Raw genomic sequence first — 17663 nt, forward strand, 5'->3', positions numbered from 1 at the left:
ACATTGGAGAACAGCAATAAATGGAATTTAGTGGCATCTTCACTCCCAGCAAGGAATGTTTATGTTTATCAATCAGTAATGCACTTGGAAAGTTATGTATAAAATAATTGTTTATTTAAAACTACTGAATAAATAAAAAGTACCATGCCTCTGGGAAAGGTGCATAAAAAGACAAGCATTTGTGAATTCTGGTTTTGGAAATATAAATCCTATGTACTTAATTAAAATTATTTCTGTGTTGTGATATAGATGGATCCCTTAGCTTTTATGTATCCCCAAGCTCTTGGGCTTCTAAACATCTGCTTATTTGTACTTGCTTGAAAACTTTAAAAGCCTGCTATATTTGCCACTGCAACCTAACACTATGTCCTATCTGATAAAACCAGCCTGCATGATTTGAAACTTCCCCTTTAAAGAATGCCACTTAATATAGACTTGATTAAAATCTACCCACCCTTTTCTGGCATCTATCCAGCTTACTTAAAAAAAAAGTCAACTGTCCATGGGAATGTTTCTTGCAAGAAAACTCTTGAAGAGTAATGGATTGTGAGAGGCAGAACAAGGAACAGGCTAATGCATCTCTTTGAAGTTCCTGACTTAGTCTACTTCCACATTAGTGACCTACAGTACTTCCATAGCCCCATCCAGCCATCAAAGATACAACGTCTCTTTTCAATGCTACTATTTTGGCATAATGGCGGTTGAACAGAAGAAGCTACATTTCACTATGGAGGAAACAGGATTAAATTTGCTTAATTTACATCATGGTACATAGGAATTTGCACAGGGCATCCTAGCTCTAGAAGATGAACATTTGGTTTGTAAAATAGATTTTTAGAAGAATCAAATGCAAGCAAGCAAAACTAAATAAGAAATATTTGTGTTTTACCACCTCTCTGAGTAGTGTTCTTTACTACTTGAGGAAGACTGACTTTAGTAGAACAATGCCTCTTCTGTAATCCACTTGAAAATGAAAATGGCCAGGGCTATTTAGTCCAAGCCACATTCTACCCTCCAGCAGTTGCATTCTGCTCCATTTCCTTTGTATACTCCTGATAGCAGAAACATGGACATTACTATTTACAGCGACCTGAATAATACAAAGCTTCAAGATGAAACATAGATAGGCAGAAGACAAGGAGAGGAAACTACTAACAAGAACAGCAGCTTGTGGGAGGATGCTTTAGGAGTAAGATATTTCACTCAGGCTACTTTATAAAAAGATATGTCAAAGCTCTTAGAAACCGACTAATGCAAGAGAAAGCTATTTAGGGAGCCTGTTGAAATGTATAGGAGACCATTAAATAGCATCTTGTAAGTTTCTAATGGCAGTAAAATGAGGTAGATCTACATACTTTTTCATGGCAATATTTTGCTTGTCTGAAGGTAGTTTGAAAAGCTTCAGCTTTGCGGTTTTTTAACGTGAACGTATTTCTGTTATCCATTTATTTCAATAAATGCAATTTTGTCTGCCATTTGCTCTGCGTTGTATAACTTTTTCACTAATAAATGCATTATGGTGCACCGATCCCTAATATAAACATTTCTAAAATTGAATTTCAGTTCTTGTGTACTCAGTCCTTACCGATGTTGTTAGAAGTAGTGCGAAATAGATTTTAAAACAACAAAACATAATAAAAAAAAGAGTTATTTCTCCAAATCTTCTTTCTCAATAATTTATATTTCGCCTCTCTAAAAGGGGCCTTTAGAAGGTTTTTCAACTCATACTATACATTATAGTTCTTGTGCAGTTTCACAAAGTAATGGCTAAACCTTCATTCTGATGTGATCACTAGGTGGCTCAGTGGCTAAGACACTGAGCTTGTTGATCAGAAAGGTCGGCAGTTTGGCGGTTCAAATCCCTACTACAGGTCTCCTGCGTAAGCAGGGGGTTGGACTAGATGACCCCCAAGGTCCCTTCCAACTCTGTTACTGTTACTTTTCAAAAGTGCTTTAAATCTTTTTCTTAAAGGTTTAACATTATGATGCTTTGCACTGATGATGTTACCTAGTTTGGGTATTGAAACACCTGCAAGAAACCAACCAAGCTCAGAGATCACCAAGGACCTTTCTGGTTTGAAATGAATAGAGATCACCATCACCGACCACGTTGCTCTCCGTGTTATGATACAATTCTTCAGAATACAAATATTTAATCCAATGTCACTAAGTCACTTTTCACTTCTCCCCTCTAAGGTTACCTCTCTTCCACGGCTGCTCTTCTCAATTCCACCGCAAGAGGGGAGCACATGCTATGCATTGCCTATGTTTTATGTGAGGGAAATGTAGCTATTTCTTCAGCCTGATTAAAAACTGTCGGAGGTGTCAGCTGGTAACTCTCACGAGAGAAATTTTCCACAACTTCTCAATTCTAATTGAGGAAAAGCAATAGAAGCAATAAAAAGATAGTCACAGTCTATGACTTTGTGTAATTGACCTCCATTGCATTTGTAACTCTTGTGGATTCACTTGATTCTCAAAGCTGTTTCACAAATGGATGTATATCACCAGCCAACCAATTTCACTTTGTTTAACCATTGGTGAGATCATTCACAAAATAATTGGCATGTGATCATTCTGAAACTGTAGATCAGCTTTATATTAGAAATTCGCTATATCAGGTAAGGTCTCATTTCCAATCCCAGATCATATGTGTAACATTCTCACCATTTAGAATTGCTTTATGATGGAGATGGCTGTTGTCTAAATATGTTATATAAATAAATATTCTATGCTCTGTGTCCTAGTGTAAGGGTCCTCAACCCCCTGGCCACAGCCCACTACCGAGCCGCTGCCTGTTCAGAACCAGGCTGCACAAGTTTATTTATTTATTTATTTATTAATCAAATTTCTATACCACCCTACTCCCGAAGGACTCAGGGCGGTGAACAGCCAAGATAAAATACAGACAATACAAATATTAAAAATCCCTTAAAATTATTAAATATTTCGGCCGAAACACAGATTAAAACACCCAATTTATAAAATCACGAATTCAAAAATTTAAAATTTAAGAATTTAAAAGAGGGGAGTTAGGCCAGGCCAGCTTGCTGAAATAGAAAAGTTTTGAGAGCACGGCGAAACTTGCGCAGGTCCGGGATCTTCCGTATCTCTGGGGGGAGCTTGTTCCAGATGGTAGGTGCCCCCACAGAGAAGGCTCTCCCCCTGGGGGCCGCCAGTCGACACTGTTTGGCCGACGGCACCCTGAGGAGCCCCTCTCTATGGGAGCGTACTGGTCGGTGAGAGGCTATTGGTAGCAGAAGGCGGTCTCGTAGATACCCCGGTCCGATGCCATGGAGCGCTCTAAAGGTGGTAACCAAAACCTTGAAGCGCACCCGGAAGACCACCGGGAGCCAGTGCAGCTCGCGCAGGAGGGGGGTCACATGGGAGCGCCACGTCGCTCCCATAACCACCCGCGCGGCCGCATTCTGGACCAGCTGGAGCCTCCGGGTGCTCCTCAAGGGGAGCCCCATGTAGAGAGCATTGCAGTAGTCCAAGCGGGAAGTAACAAGAGCATGAGTGACCGTATTTAACGAGTCCCAATCCAGAAAGGGACGCAACTGGCGAATCAGGCGGACCTGATAAAAAGTCCCCCTGGCCACGGCCGTCATATGCTCTTCTAAAGACAGCCGTGAGTCCAGGAGGACACCCAAGTTGCGAGCCCTCTCCGTGGGGGGCAATGACTCGCCCCCAATAGTCAGTGATGGCGCCAACTGACTATATCGGGATGTCGGAAACCACAGCCACTCGGTCTTGGATGGGTTGAGCCTGAGCCTGTTCCTCCCCATCCAGATCCGCACGGCCTCCAGGCACCGGGACATCACTTCAAGGGCATCATTGGGGTGGTCCGGGGTGGAGATGTACAGCTGAGTATCGTCAGCGTACTGGTGGTACTTCACCCCGAAACCACGGATGATCTCACCCAGCGGCTTCACATAAATGTTGAACAGAAGGGGCGAGAGGACCGACCCTTGTGGCACCCCACATACAAGGGGCCTCGGGGTCGACCTCTGCCCCCCTGTCAACACAGACTGCGACCGGTCAGAGAGAAAGGAGGAGAACCACCGTAGGACAGTGCCCCCCACCCCTAACTCCTCTAGCCGGTGCAGCATGATACCATGGTCGATGGTATCAAAAGCCGCTGAGAGGTCTAATAGGACCAGGACAGAGGAACAACCCCTGTCCCGAGCCCTCCAGAGATCATCAACCAACGCGACCAATGCCGTTTCCGTGCTGTACCCAGGCCTGAAGCCCGACTGGAACGGATCTAGATACGACAAGTGGCGGATGAGTGTGACCATGTGCAAAGCTCCACTCGTGTGAGTGGCGGACATATGTGCCAGATGGAGCTATGCACATGTGCATGCCTGCCACTGACACAAAATCATGTCCTCCCCCCCCTTGTGCTGGACCACCATGCTGGAAAACTTGGGACCACTGTCCTAGTGGACAATCACTTAAATATGGGCCAGCAGCATGCTGCAGCCGCCAATAAAGCCAATGCAATGATGTTCTAGTACCACTTTATAAGGGCTTGTTAAGACCACACTTGGATTACTACATCCAGTTTTGGTCACCACGATATAAAAAAGATGTGAGACTCTAGAAAGAGTGCAGAGAAGAGCAACAAAGATGATTAGAGGGCTGAAGGCTAAAGCATATGAAGAATGGTTGCAGAAATTGGATATGTCTAGTCTAGTGAAACCTCTAGACTAGAAGTGACATGACAGCAGTGTTTCAGTATTTGAGGGGCTGCCACAAAGAAGATGTGGTCAAATTATTTTCCAAAGCACCAGAAGGCAAGACAAGAAGCAATGGATGGGAACTAATCAAGAACAGAAGCAATCTAGAACTAAGGAGAAAATTCTTGACAGTGAGAGCAATCAATCAGTGGAATAGCTTGCCTTCGGAAGTTGTGGGTCTTCCATCACTTTTAAATGATGGTTTTTAAGAAGAGACTGGACAGCCATTTGTCTGAATGCTTGAACAGGGGGTTGGACTAGAAGACCTCCAAGGTCTCTTCCAACTCTGATATTCTATGTTTTAAATTTTAAAAAAAGATCACATTATAATTCATGGTTTGATCTGTTCCATTTGTATGTCTTTCCCCCCTCCCCCGTGTGCAATTGACACCTACGTACCCATTGATTCATGTTTCAGGAATGGTATAATTAAGGAAATGACATGTCAATCAACATATAAGTAATATAGTTGTTATACTATAAATGTGTCAATTTTAAAGTATTTGCATCTTCCTATAATGAAGAAAATATAGATTAATGTCATTTTCTGATTTGATCATAAATAGAATGTCAGCCTCTCCAAAAAGAAAGCTTCTAGAATTAAAAATAAATAAATAACCAGAGTAAACTATCTTGTTTTCTATAATATCCAAAGAGACGTCTCCAGGAAATTGAAAAACCAATCGTTGATAGTCTCCAGGGTATTATTACCTCTGACTCAGGAGATGGTATATAGGAATCCCAGTAATCACTAATGGCCTTGCCTTCCAAACATTTGCCTAAAGTCCTCTTCAAACATTGTCACAATTTGTGGTAGAGAAATCCATTAATCAAATCCTGTGTGAACTTGGATGGGAGGTTGTATCTGTTGACAATTATTAACTTTCCACTTTCTCCTCAGCTTATAAACCTCTATCAAGTGCCTCTGTGAGGAACAATCACAGATCTTCCACATATGAAGGATGCCCCCATTCTGCTGTTGAGGCTACGTGTCTCCCAAGTTATGGAATTAGCTTCATAGGGAAGTGCATTTGCCTCCTGCTTTCCCAGTATTTAAGATGTTAAAATACATCTTTCCATCGAACTTTTAGTTGCTAATAATTTTAACGACCGCTTTTCATTGTAGTAATTCTGCTTCACCGTATTTTTAATTTCTCTAAACCAATTTGAATATTGGAAATTTGGGCATAAATTCACATTTCACCAATCAGTCAATAAATGTGCTACTGCAGCATTAGTGGCTACACCAACAAAATATATCCAATCCTGCCTGCTTAGACCCGGAAGGGGAAAAAAAAAACCCATTCCAAGTTCCTAGTAAAACCCAACAATAAGGAACACTATTAATGGCTACCCTGACATGCTTTGTAAGAAAAGAAACAATGAACTAAGGATATGAAATGCAAGCCTCTAGCATACTGTATATCCCTCTATTCAAATTGCGAGTTTGAGGCTACTATCTCCAAAATGAGTACTACAGTACTACAACTTCCATCACTTTCAATTTCCCAGAAGGACACCAAGGTGGGAAAGGCTGCTCTGCAATGATCTGACAGTATACCTTTTCTGTACTGATGTGCTTCAAGTTCCATTAAAAGAGGTGATGCAACACCCCCCCTCCCAGCTATAATAGTATAATAGAAGTTCCAGTATAGAACTTCTCTGTTAGCTTTTTTTCTTCACTGCAAACCAAAGTACAAACTAAACACAGAATTGGATCTTTCAATTTTTAGTCTAACAAAACAGTATGCATAAGAAGAGATAAAACCATACAATAATAACTTTTTAAAAAGCTGGTGTATGTGAGAGAGGCGGTGGGGGGGGGGAGAGGGGGGGGGAGGAAGGGAAGGAGATCTCAAAAGGATCAATGTGATAAACAAAAGGTATTTAAAGCAGCTTAGTAACATATTAATATATTGTTTAACATATTACAGTCCTCATACAAATATTACTTGGTTTAAGCTTGCTATAGGTCAAGTGCATCTGTCTTGCATTCTGTTGGATTTATTAAGAGGAATGACATAAGTGAACGTTGCCTGTTGATCATGATATAAGGGTCTAAGTTTGTAGCCTTGGGCTCCCTTTCCTCTTCCAGCAACTCCATTAAATCATTGGATGGGTCATTTAATGGCTCCAGAAGCCAGTTCTTTGCCTGCTGTGCTCTGTTTAGACTAGCTTGTTAATCAATTCCTAGCAAACAGGACCAAGTTAATGGGCTCTTCCTCATGGCTCATTTAAAATATTATTCACCCAGCAGAAAAGTATATCAGCAGCATAACAACTGCTGCCCCTGTAGCCAATCCTACTTTGCTCTAGGCTTGTGACTGGCAAAAGGTGGTGTCTTCATTTACTGCATGCTGGACATGCTAAAGGACTGGCAGATTCTCCTGTTGCCCTTTCCTCTTACTAAACTTTACTTGTAGGAGGGGAAAATTCCATCCAACCTTATCCTTAACATGGGATGAGATTGGACAGTTTTGACAGATGGCTAGATTGGTGGATTTAGCCAGCCATCAAAATTCAAACCAAACCTGGGTGACAAGTGTCCCAGAGGTCTGCATGGAAAGGAACTATTCTGTTCTATTCGGCAATGTGCATCCTTTGTCTGTTTGAGCCTGTTATTTGGGTTACTAATACACACATGTTTGTCATCATTTCAGAGTATTAAAGTCATGTTCAACAGTAATGACAGGTGATATAGGTGAGATCTGGGCAGAGGAAAGGGTAGGGGCCTCTTGTACTGTTTCACCCAACACTCCCATGTATGTCTCTTCCGCTAAATCAAGACATTTTTTAACCAAAGGCCAAACCCTTAGCAATTGATCAATGATGGTGTTGGGGGTATCGCAACAGTGAAGCAAGAGGGAAAATAAGCTTGTACATCCTCACTCAGCCAACTCTCTGGAACAGAATTTTTTGAACTTATATTGAAAAGAATAGCTAATGACTACAATAGCTGCACACTACAGTGTGTGCACACGTGTGTGTATAGATTTTAATTTTTTCCCTGTGGGTTCTTTAATTTTGGAGTTTTTTCTGTTTCTGTTTAGTGTTTTTGAAGTGTATTCTTTATGATGCTTTATTGTTTGTTTCACTGTTTACCTTTTGTATTTTTGAATTTACTTTAGCAATCCTGCTACAAAATGTAACAATAGGGAGGAGGAAAAAACATTAAAATGGTCAATGAAGTGCAGTACAGTGACCCACAGTAAAGTGCCAAAACTGTTGCCTGATTAACAGGGGAACACTCTTTTAGCAATACAGAAACTGAGGAATAAATTAAGGCTGCCTCAAATGAAAGCAGAAAATTAGATGGGGATATCTGTGCCATGGTTAGTACAATGGGGAAAGGCTCAATGAGGAGATGAAAAAAGACAAGGAATAAAGATGCTACAGTGGAAATAGGGGAAAGAGTCAGATTTTCAAAGATGAGTTTATAGCTGACACAATATATATAGTTTATGTAGTTCTTTTCATGGGGAGAATGTACAGCTAGCATTTAAAACAGTTGAACATCCTTTTCAGGTCCATGTCAATGTTGTGCTAGCTTGTGTAATGACCAACCTTTGCAAAGTTGCTTCAAATGTTGTTGGAAGGTTACATCTCTCAAGATTTTGGTAGTCTCATTGTGAGTTTCTCTGGCAAGTTTTGCATGAATTGCACAATTTCATAAGATTTCATATGAGCTCACTGAAATCTCAAGATCTGGTGATCTTCAAACATTCTGGCCTTTCCTTTGGATTTTGAAAATATTCCATGTTTAATTTGATGGTGACAGGCACCATTTGCTGTGGGGTGGACATAGTTTGAGGAAAAAGAGGTAAAGGGATACAGAGGCCTTTCCTTTCTCCAAGTCATGCATCAACAGATATTATAAAACCAGGGGAAAACTATCAACACTTACCATCAACATCTCACTAGTAAGGGAATTTACAAGGTCTGAGACAGATGAACGGGGCTCTGTTTTGTGATCAGTGTCCTCATGTTGGGTCTGACCTGGCACTGGTGTTGTGTTGACAACTTTCCCTCCAGAGGGTAATCTGTGGGAGAGAAGGGAAATCTTTACATATGTTTTGAATATAATAAAAACTCAATATTTGTAATAGGGAGAAAGAGCATATATTATGGTAGATCCATTCAACAGTAGAAAAGTAACAAAAATTATGCAGTATTATCATTTAAACAACTGGTATATAGTTTTGAATTTATCATGATCTCTTTCATTTGTGGCCCATTTTTTTTCTGATATATACTGTTAAGTGGTATTGCTCAGTATTTTCTGGTAATGATTACTAATGAGAAGGATGATAAAAACAACATATTGTTTTCAGACTTCTATTCTGCTTTTTCTCCAGAAGCTCAAAGTAGTTTTTCAATTTATCACCATACCAAAAACTCTGGTCAGATTTTAGGCTGAACGAAAGAACTGGCTCTAAGTCAACTTGTGATGTTTCCTGGTGAACTTGAATCTGGATTTCTTTAATGCTAGTCCAGCACTTTAACCACTACACCACATTGGCTCTCATTATCTCATGCCAAATCATGAATGCTGGTTGGATTTGCTGTGGAGCTTGCTGCCAATTCCCTTCCTACCTCACAGGCCATTAACCTTCTCCAAACACAAAATTCCCTCTGTCAAAGAGAGAAGTGCTTTTGTTTACTTTCCTTGACAGGCAATTTCTGAGATGACGTACAGCCAGATGGTCTCAGCCAGTGTACTCAGAGCACCTAGGGAACCTGAGTGCTGGGTGACAAAGGGATATCTCATAAGGCCTTAAAAAAGGAGCAGAGTCAAAAAGCTAGGATAGATTGTCTGTGACAGATCATATCTCTACTCCAAAACATGACACAACCTGAGTTAAACCTCTCCACTGTAGCCTCATTTTGCCAGATGAATCAAGCTGTTGCAGTATTATCTTATTATCCACTGATTATGCCCCACTGAGCTGTATCAATGATAGCATATGTAGCAACTGCCTTCCAGCTTACTTCTTTTGCAGCAGAGAGGGAAATTGCTAACCAAAAGCATCTTGGCAAGCCCCGACTTCCTTTGTGTCTCTACAACAGCATAGCTATGGACTCTCAAGTCGAGCTGAGAAGTAACACCTATGGTACAGATAAGAACTTATTTCACCTGTTAATAAAACATTCAGTGTGGATCTCCATATAACATGACTTATTCCACATGTCCAACACACCTAGTCTGAATTATAGATTCACTAAAGCATACTTAAAACCTAGCCTCCTTCTTCTTCCTACCAGGGGATTCAAACATGAAATATGTTTCTCATTGGCTTTTATTTTAATCAGTGGTCCTCTCCTCCTGACAAGCCTTAGCAAACTTAAAAGAATCTAATGTTTTCAGTTAGTCAGGGATGTTATTACATCTGGCATGAGAAAGTTTGGATTTTAGGATAGAGATGTGAGATAGGAAAAAACGAGAGGAACTGGTGGGCATTAGGATGTGAAAAGGGCATCTATAGGGGGAGAGATATAAATATCTTATTGTCTGAAAAACTATTTGGGACAATGGATGCAGAATGAGAGAGCTGGTTACAATTTCCAGAGGCTGGACATTTAACAAAGACATATCGGGATTCACATATGATATACAAAGACATGGAATAGAATTTATGGAACACTTTTTTTGGATAAGTTGAAGAACAAATGCAGTATTTAGTGCCCAGTTAAATAAATAATATTCCTCTTGAGTTTAAATACATTTTACGTTTAAAGGTAGAAAGCTAGAAAACCTGCCCTCTTCCACTCCAATTTTTGTGAGTGTGAGGAAAATACTGAACACTGAACAAATCTAGGGTAGATGTCCTTTGTTTGAAGTGTTAAATTTTCATTTGGAGGGACTTGCAGTATGTGTTACTTGGCCAGAAACCTGCTCTTTTGAGGCCCCTTGTGTGGATTTTATGGAAGAGTGTTATATTTTTAAAATATTTATACACTCCCATAATCCACAGTTATTACTGTGTATCATTTGTGATGCTCTATATGTTTCCTCAGAGACAGGGAAAGTGCATCACAGAATGGTAGTATTTCTCTTCACTAACCCCCACGATTGGAAGGAACAAAATGTTAAAGAAATACCTCTGTGTTGGTTGCCAGAAGTAGAGCAAGTCTATTCCCATAGTGGCATAGGAAGTCCTGGGCCCTGAATGTTAACCAAGGCATAAAAGGTTACCCATCATAAAGCCTAGTGACTGGTGCTGGGAGGAAAATAGGAATGCCACTTTCAATTTCTGAAGTCACAGTTGATAATTAAAAAACATCAGAAGGAGATTTTTGAAAAGCAATGGCTTTTATTACTCTAACATGTGAAAATCAATATATCTAGCATAATCAAGAAATAACTACCCACAGGGCTGAATGTGCCCAAGAATGGCCTGGGGTGGTAGGTTTTGTTTGTCCATTCAGGGCAAAATTCTTAAAAAATCATCCAGAACAAATGAATGCCTTGAGGATGATGGGGTTATTTTTCCGTCTAAGGCAATTGCATTTGCTCTGATGGGATGCAACTTTCAGTGGTGTCCGGCCGAGCCTTTCCTACCACTTCCTACTGGGGCCTTCCAAAATAGAAGCCATGCATGCAATCTTAGTTATAAGAATACATGCTGGGGGCTCTTCCTGCATGTTACACAAGGAGCTCCAAAAAGAGCAGATCTCCCAACGCAGAGAAAGGCTTGTAGAGCAGTAAGCCTAAAGCTGGCTGTTTTCAACCACAATGCCAGGCTTAAATCTTGTCAGCAGAAGAGACTCACTGAAGTTGTCAATCAGAGACATAAAAAGAACCGAAGAAACATATACAGACAAAGTGTTCGGTGACAGACAAATAATATCAGACAGATGCTAAGGGAGAAAACTTCCAAGACCATGATGAGATATGAATCTCTTTCGATGTAACACAAAGTGTCAGATGCACCAATGAACTGTTGCAATGGCTTATCACATGCACATCTGTAGGTATCCAAACATGCAGATGTATCTCTCACACACTCATCCTTCCAGAATCAAAAATACTGCTATCAAGAAATAGAGCAATAAACAAATAACATACAGGGGCAGGTTCAAGCTTGTTAGACATATGCAGGACAGACCAAGCCGTGGGAAATTTCAGCTAGAAAGGTTATACTCCGAGACAGACTGGACACATGCAAAGAACTAGACATGCTGCTGGTGTATACCTGGAATAGAGACTAGCACATGCACACACAGATAAAAGAGACTGAAATAGCTGAAGAAAAAAAAAGGTTAAAAATAAGTGTGTGTACGGGTGTGTAATATTAGAGAAAGTGTAAGCATATGTGTGAGATCAGTTGTCAGAAGTTATGACAAATCCGAAGTTATTTTCGCAACCACACTATACTGAATCAGCTGCAAAGCTGTCTGGGAGTTCATGAATGCTGCAGTCATAAGAAAAGCAAAGAGACACAAAAAGGCTTAAAAGGAAGAAGGTCTTCTATTACAGGATCTGTATGGTGCCTCCTGATAGAACAGAAATAGAGTGAAAGAAGTGGGTAAGACAGAGAAACACACACACACACACACTCACTCACTCACTCACTCACTCACTCACAAACATTAGTAAGGGAGAAACAGCACACCCACAGGACAAGGCACTGGACTGGAGTTGCCAAAGCTGACAATGGAGGAAAGATCAGGCAGCAACAGTAGAAAGACTAGAAAGAAAAAGAGAAAGTGCCAGAAGGAGATATTATAGAGAGGGGGTGGGGGGGGGGGGAGAGAGACACACACACAGAGGGCATGAGAAATTCATAGGCTCACTGCAAACAAGATCAGTGGAGAGAGGCTGAAGTCAGATGTGGCTGGAGTGCAACCAGAACCCTCCCAGCAGGCACCCCCACCCCCCAGACTGCATCACAAGGCTTGTTGCAACCACTGGGCAAGATCAGCATTCCAAGGGCCAAGCAGACAGAGAAGAGGAAGGGATGCAAGGCACAAAAGTGAAGAGAGACGCAGGGGAAGGAGCACAGAGGAGTGAAAACAGCATGGTGTGTGTAGGGAAGCAAAGAACAAACTGAACACAGCTGGCAAGGGAACAAGTAGAGACATGTTTCCATGAAACAGGCAGGAAAGAGAACCAAGGGCTTGAAACTGGCATCCAATTCCAATATTATCATGGCTGGTAATATTTGTCCAGTCCACAAGAGCTCCATCGCAGAAGGCTGCAGTTTGCTGGGCCAATTACATTAGTCTCTTCTACACATCAGTATCTAGAGCAGGGGTGTCAAACGCAAGGCCCTCAGGCCAGATCCGGCCCACAGGGTGCTTAGATCTGGCCCGTGGGACCGCCCTGGAAACATGAAGAACCGGCCTGTGGTGCCTCTGCCAGCGAAAACAGAACTCGGGAGGGCTGAGCGTGGCTGTCCCAGGCTCGGTTTTCGGCCGTGACAGCCTCCTGCAGCCCTCTGCCAGTGAAAACGGAGCTTGGAGGAGCTCCATTTTTGCTGGCAGAGCACTGCAGGAGGCCATTGTGGCTGAAAACAGGGACCAGAAGCCAGTTTTCACTGGCAGAGCACTCGGGCCACCACAGGTGCCCCCGACATGAGTTATATTATGCTGGCCATGGCCCCCATGGCCCCCCGAGGTTAAACATAATCCTGATGCAGTCCTCAATGATATCGAGTTTGACACCACTGATCTAGAGGGAAGGGGGACATGGGTAAAGGACTGACATAATTAGCATGGCCTAATTTTGATCATTGCTGAGGGTATTCTCAGGACAATGTGGGCCGAGTTTGGCCAGAAGGTTTATTGCATACATGGTACTAGTTATGAAAAGATCTCACAGGAAACCAAGGTCAAAGGAAAAGAGTAACCAAATGATTTTTGATTCAGATAACTAATTGTATGAAATTTGTTTCCCATTGTATGGGATTTACTTCAAATATCTGAAACCCCTAAGGCAGTGCTGGCGAACCTTTTAGATACTGAGTGCCCAAACTGCACGGTGCACATGCCCAAACTGAAAGGTGTGCACAAATGTGCATGCGCAGACATGCATGCATGCACAGCAGAGACCCGAAGACCAGCTGGCTGGCTGGAAGCGGGGTATCCCAACACCAGCAGCGCAGCAAGAGGTAAGATCTTTTTCTTTTGTGAGCTTCTGTTTTGTCGTTTGCAAGGAAACAGAAGCTCAGGAAAGAAACGCCACGGAGATCTGACCTGGGTGACGGCGCACGTGCCAGCAGAGAGGGCTCTACATGCCACCTCTGGCATATGTGTCATAGGTTCGTGATCACAGCCCTAAGGTATGTCAGGGTATGGCTTCTAATCCTCTCTTACATCAATGTTACAAGATCTCTGCATCTTTGATTTAGAAGACACATACTCTTCTTGTCCTGATCTATCCCAAAATTTCCAGATGGAAATGTTTGCTCTGGTAACGTTTGCATTTAATCTGACAATGTGAATATTTTCCAGATGAAACTGAAAACACTAGCTTTACTTTTTTTAAATATAGATCATGCAAGATCCTACCAAGGCATATCTAGAGCACTTTTATAAAAAGTCTACTGTACCTGCCTGACATTCATCCTGCTAAAGATGAATTCACACAAAATACAAAGTGTGTACACTGGAATACAGTGAAGCAACTGTATTAGTGGAATATATCTAAATATTTAACCCATAATTATGGCAAGATAGATTAATTTATTTATTAGCCATCCTTAACCCAGCTTTCAAATTACACAATGATATAGAAATTATTAAATGGCCCTAGAGCTATGCTGTTATTTTGCATTGTGGATTTTTTAAAAAAACATTTTGCTTTATTATATGGTCTTATACTGATTTCTTTTTACTGTTGTTGAATGCTTAAATAACAGTAATAATTAAATAAATGGGTGCATGTTGAAGCTATCGTAAGTTCTTTCTTTTTTTTTGAGTTTTAACAAAGGAATAAATACTAAAATATGGACTTGCAGAGATACCTGATTGATTATGCAGTGAATAGAAGGACCTTCTTTTCTTAAAGGAAAACTGGCCTTCTGAAGTTGCTATTTGTCTAAGAGATAAGCCGTTAGCTTCCCTTTAGCTTGCAGAAAGGAAGACTTTTCATCAAACAATAAGAGAAAGGTTGGGGAGGATGGTATCTTCCCCCCACTGGCCTGATCTGATTAGGGCCCACTGTAGTGGCTTTCTTTTTGCTTTGTTTTATAAATACAAAAAACACACAAATATGATTTGTGAATGAATGTGGGCCCAAAGTTCTACAATTAAGTAAATTATTAAGATTTCTAAACTTGGAATGTCTTGCACAAGCCGATCTTATAAAACTGGAACTGGTCTTCATAACCAGTTCTAGAAAGATATCCTTCATTGGCTATTGCTTATTAATTGCACAACAAAGAATACTTTCACTAAGTTAAGCTTACCAAGTAGAGATGCATTATGGAATGAACATGAGCCAATGCAGGTTATTTCCTTTCCTAGAGCACTGCAATGATTTGAGAGATAGTTCACCTACTACTACTTACATTATACATTGAAAAAAGCCATATGAAGCATGCACCTGGACCATTAAATGGGAAGTGGGAAAATACTTAATGAAACAGTGCCTCAACACAGGTAAAAATAGCTGGTAAGTGAGAAATGATGCCAATAAATTAATTCACTGATTTTGTGAAATCTGCTCCTTCACACCATTTCACACCCATGTGAGAACTATTGAGGACCCTGCCTCTAGCTAGCTAGGCAGTTCTTCTTGGACTCCCTATCGTTTAGCTCCTTCTGTGAGTTAAACAATTATATCTTAGTAAATCTCTTTAACTGACTGAGCGGAAGGTAGGGAAGAGGAAAAACAAGGAATGAGAGACTATTTATAGCTTAACATGGAGTGGCAATACATTTACTACTAGGTAGTTTACTTTAGGTCATCCAAGAGCCAAATAAAGGCCATTCTAACTATAACAATGTTGTTCCTTAATTTGGGCCTAGAATTTATCTATCTAATGGGCTTCATTATGATGGTAATTCATTATGAAGATGGTTTAAGTTCCTCTATAGTTTACTCCAGCAAGACTATCTTTAAAAAAAAACATTTTCTTTGCCACATCTGTAAACATTATATTTTAGTTGGGCAGGTTACTGAGAAGAATTCTCCACCAAGAATTCTCACCATTATGACTGAGGAAAACTTCCTGTCCCCTTAAAATCTAGGTTCATTTTCAAGAAATTTCATCCTGATAACAGGTCATGGCTGTTGACAGGCAATAAATATCAGCTTATCTCTTTATTCTTCAAACCTATTGTTCTTTTTCAGACATTTATAGCATTTGAATATTATGTCCTCTCTATTTTTACAACAAACCTGCTGACCCTGAACTAATTTTATGAAGTAAAATCAACTCATGTCCTTTTTGGTTAAATCTTGGTAAGTAATAGACAAAAAATACTGTTCTATTTATTCTTATAAATATATTTGGAAGCAATTCCTAGGACATTCAGTAGAAATGTAGTTTTCAGTCAAGGATACACAAAATTCCACTCTATTTCTGAATTTACAGTACATGCAATCATCACATGAAATGGATTTGTCTCAAGCCTAGTCTTAAACCCAGGAACTGAGACTTTCTTTTCTTCTTCAGTTTGTGTGTGTGTGTGTGTATGTGTGTGTGTGCGCGCGCTAGTGAAAGATAGATAGATAGATAAATTCTTGTAGTGAGACATATACTCTGTGTTCATATATTTTCAGGGATAGAAGTGAAAGGACTATATGAAATTGGAGAAATGTACTAGGATTTATGTGAGTTACTGTAAATACAAAGTATGCATTTGGGGGGAAAAAATAGCCACGAGATTCCAGTGATTTTCCTAGAGAAACTCAGCAACCAGCAGGGGAACAAGGATGCCAGCAGGATGTCTTAGAGTGGCTCAGTTGAGAATTTCTATTTCCAGAACCAGCCTTCCATTTTTTCGTTGGGCTAGGATGGAAGGCTCTCTTTCCTCTTGCTGGTTCTTGCAGCTGAAAGCCTCTGTCTCCTACTCATACCTCTTGTCCCCCTGAGAATTCTGGTTCTGCTGGTTCCCAGTAGTTTGTAGATCAGGTATATTGGCAAAGTCGTCCTGTTCTGAGAGCCCCAAAACAAGTGATAGCACCACCATACGGCCTTCCCTGTCCAGAGGTGATCCATCCAGGGGAGTGAAGAGGCCCCAGATTCAGTGAGCAGGATGCAGGTAAAAGAGGCAGACAGGAAAGAGAAAAAAGAACAAAGCATAAGACAAGAAACTAGAAAGAACACCAATATTATAAAACTACAATGAAAAGGAGACTATAATATGTAACTATTGTTCCCACAATACACATTAAATTCTCAATGTTCTTTGACAAGATTCAGAGCAAGAATTAACAGAGGTTAGAAGATACAAAAGAATTTATTAAAAGGGAGTTGCGTAAGACAGAGGCTAAGAAGCAAATTTTCAAGAGAAAAGCATCTTGCTACATCGGCCATTCTTTGGCACAGATAACAAACTTGATCTATTTCCAGAATCATTGGTTCATTGATTATTTTTACTTAATAGATTTATATTCTGTGCTCAAATAATATTTATGATATTTTCTTCCTCATGTTTTTATCTCCCCAATAATCTGATGAAGTAATTTGGATCGAGAGAATTACTGGTGCAAGCCATTCAGTAAGGTACCACAGATGAAAATGGATTTGGATACCACTAATTGCTGATGGCAGTTTGAAACAATTGTGTTGCATAAATAACTGCACATGTTGCAGTATATTTTACAAAATTGTAGCTTGCTACACAGTTATTAAGAAGCACTAGATATTTTGGCATTATCAACAATGATTATTGTGTGCCACCCAGAGTCACTTCTCGTGAGATGGGTGGCTATAAAAAATTGACAGATAAATAAATAATAGCTGGAAATTA

At 40.5% G+C, this 17663-nt stretch overlaps 1 protein-coding gene across 1 annotated transcript in view; it reads right to left on the reverse strand.

Moving 5' to 3' along the window:
• SYT7 (synaptotagmin 7) overlaps window positions 1–17663 on the reverse strand; it is a 106747-nt gene that overhangs the window by 27888 nt on the left and 61196 nt on the right. The window contains exons 6-7 of the mRNA XM_070934901.1: window positions 16768–16890; window positions 8647–8782 (exon numbers count right to left, since the gene is read on the reverse strand). Coding sequence (XP_070791002.1) covers window positions 8647–8782; window positions 16768–16890 — 259 coding nt within the window. The remainder of the gene's footprint in view (window positions 1–8646; window positions 8783–16767; window positions 16891–17663) is intronic.

The sequence above is a fragment of the Pituophis catenifer genome, unplaced genomic scaffold (assembly GCF_029215685.1).
Source record: "Pituophis catenifer annectens isolate HBS135680 unplaced genomic scaffold, rPitCat1.0.hap2 SCAF_1, whole genome shotgun sequence".
Lineage (NCBI taxonomy): Eukaryota > Metazoa > Chordata > Lepidosauria > Squamata > Colubridae > Pituophis > Pituophis catenifer.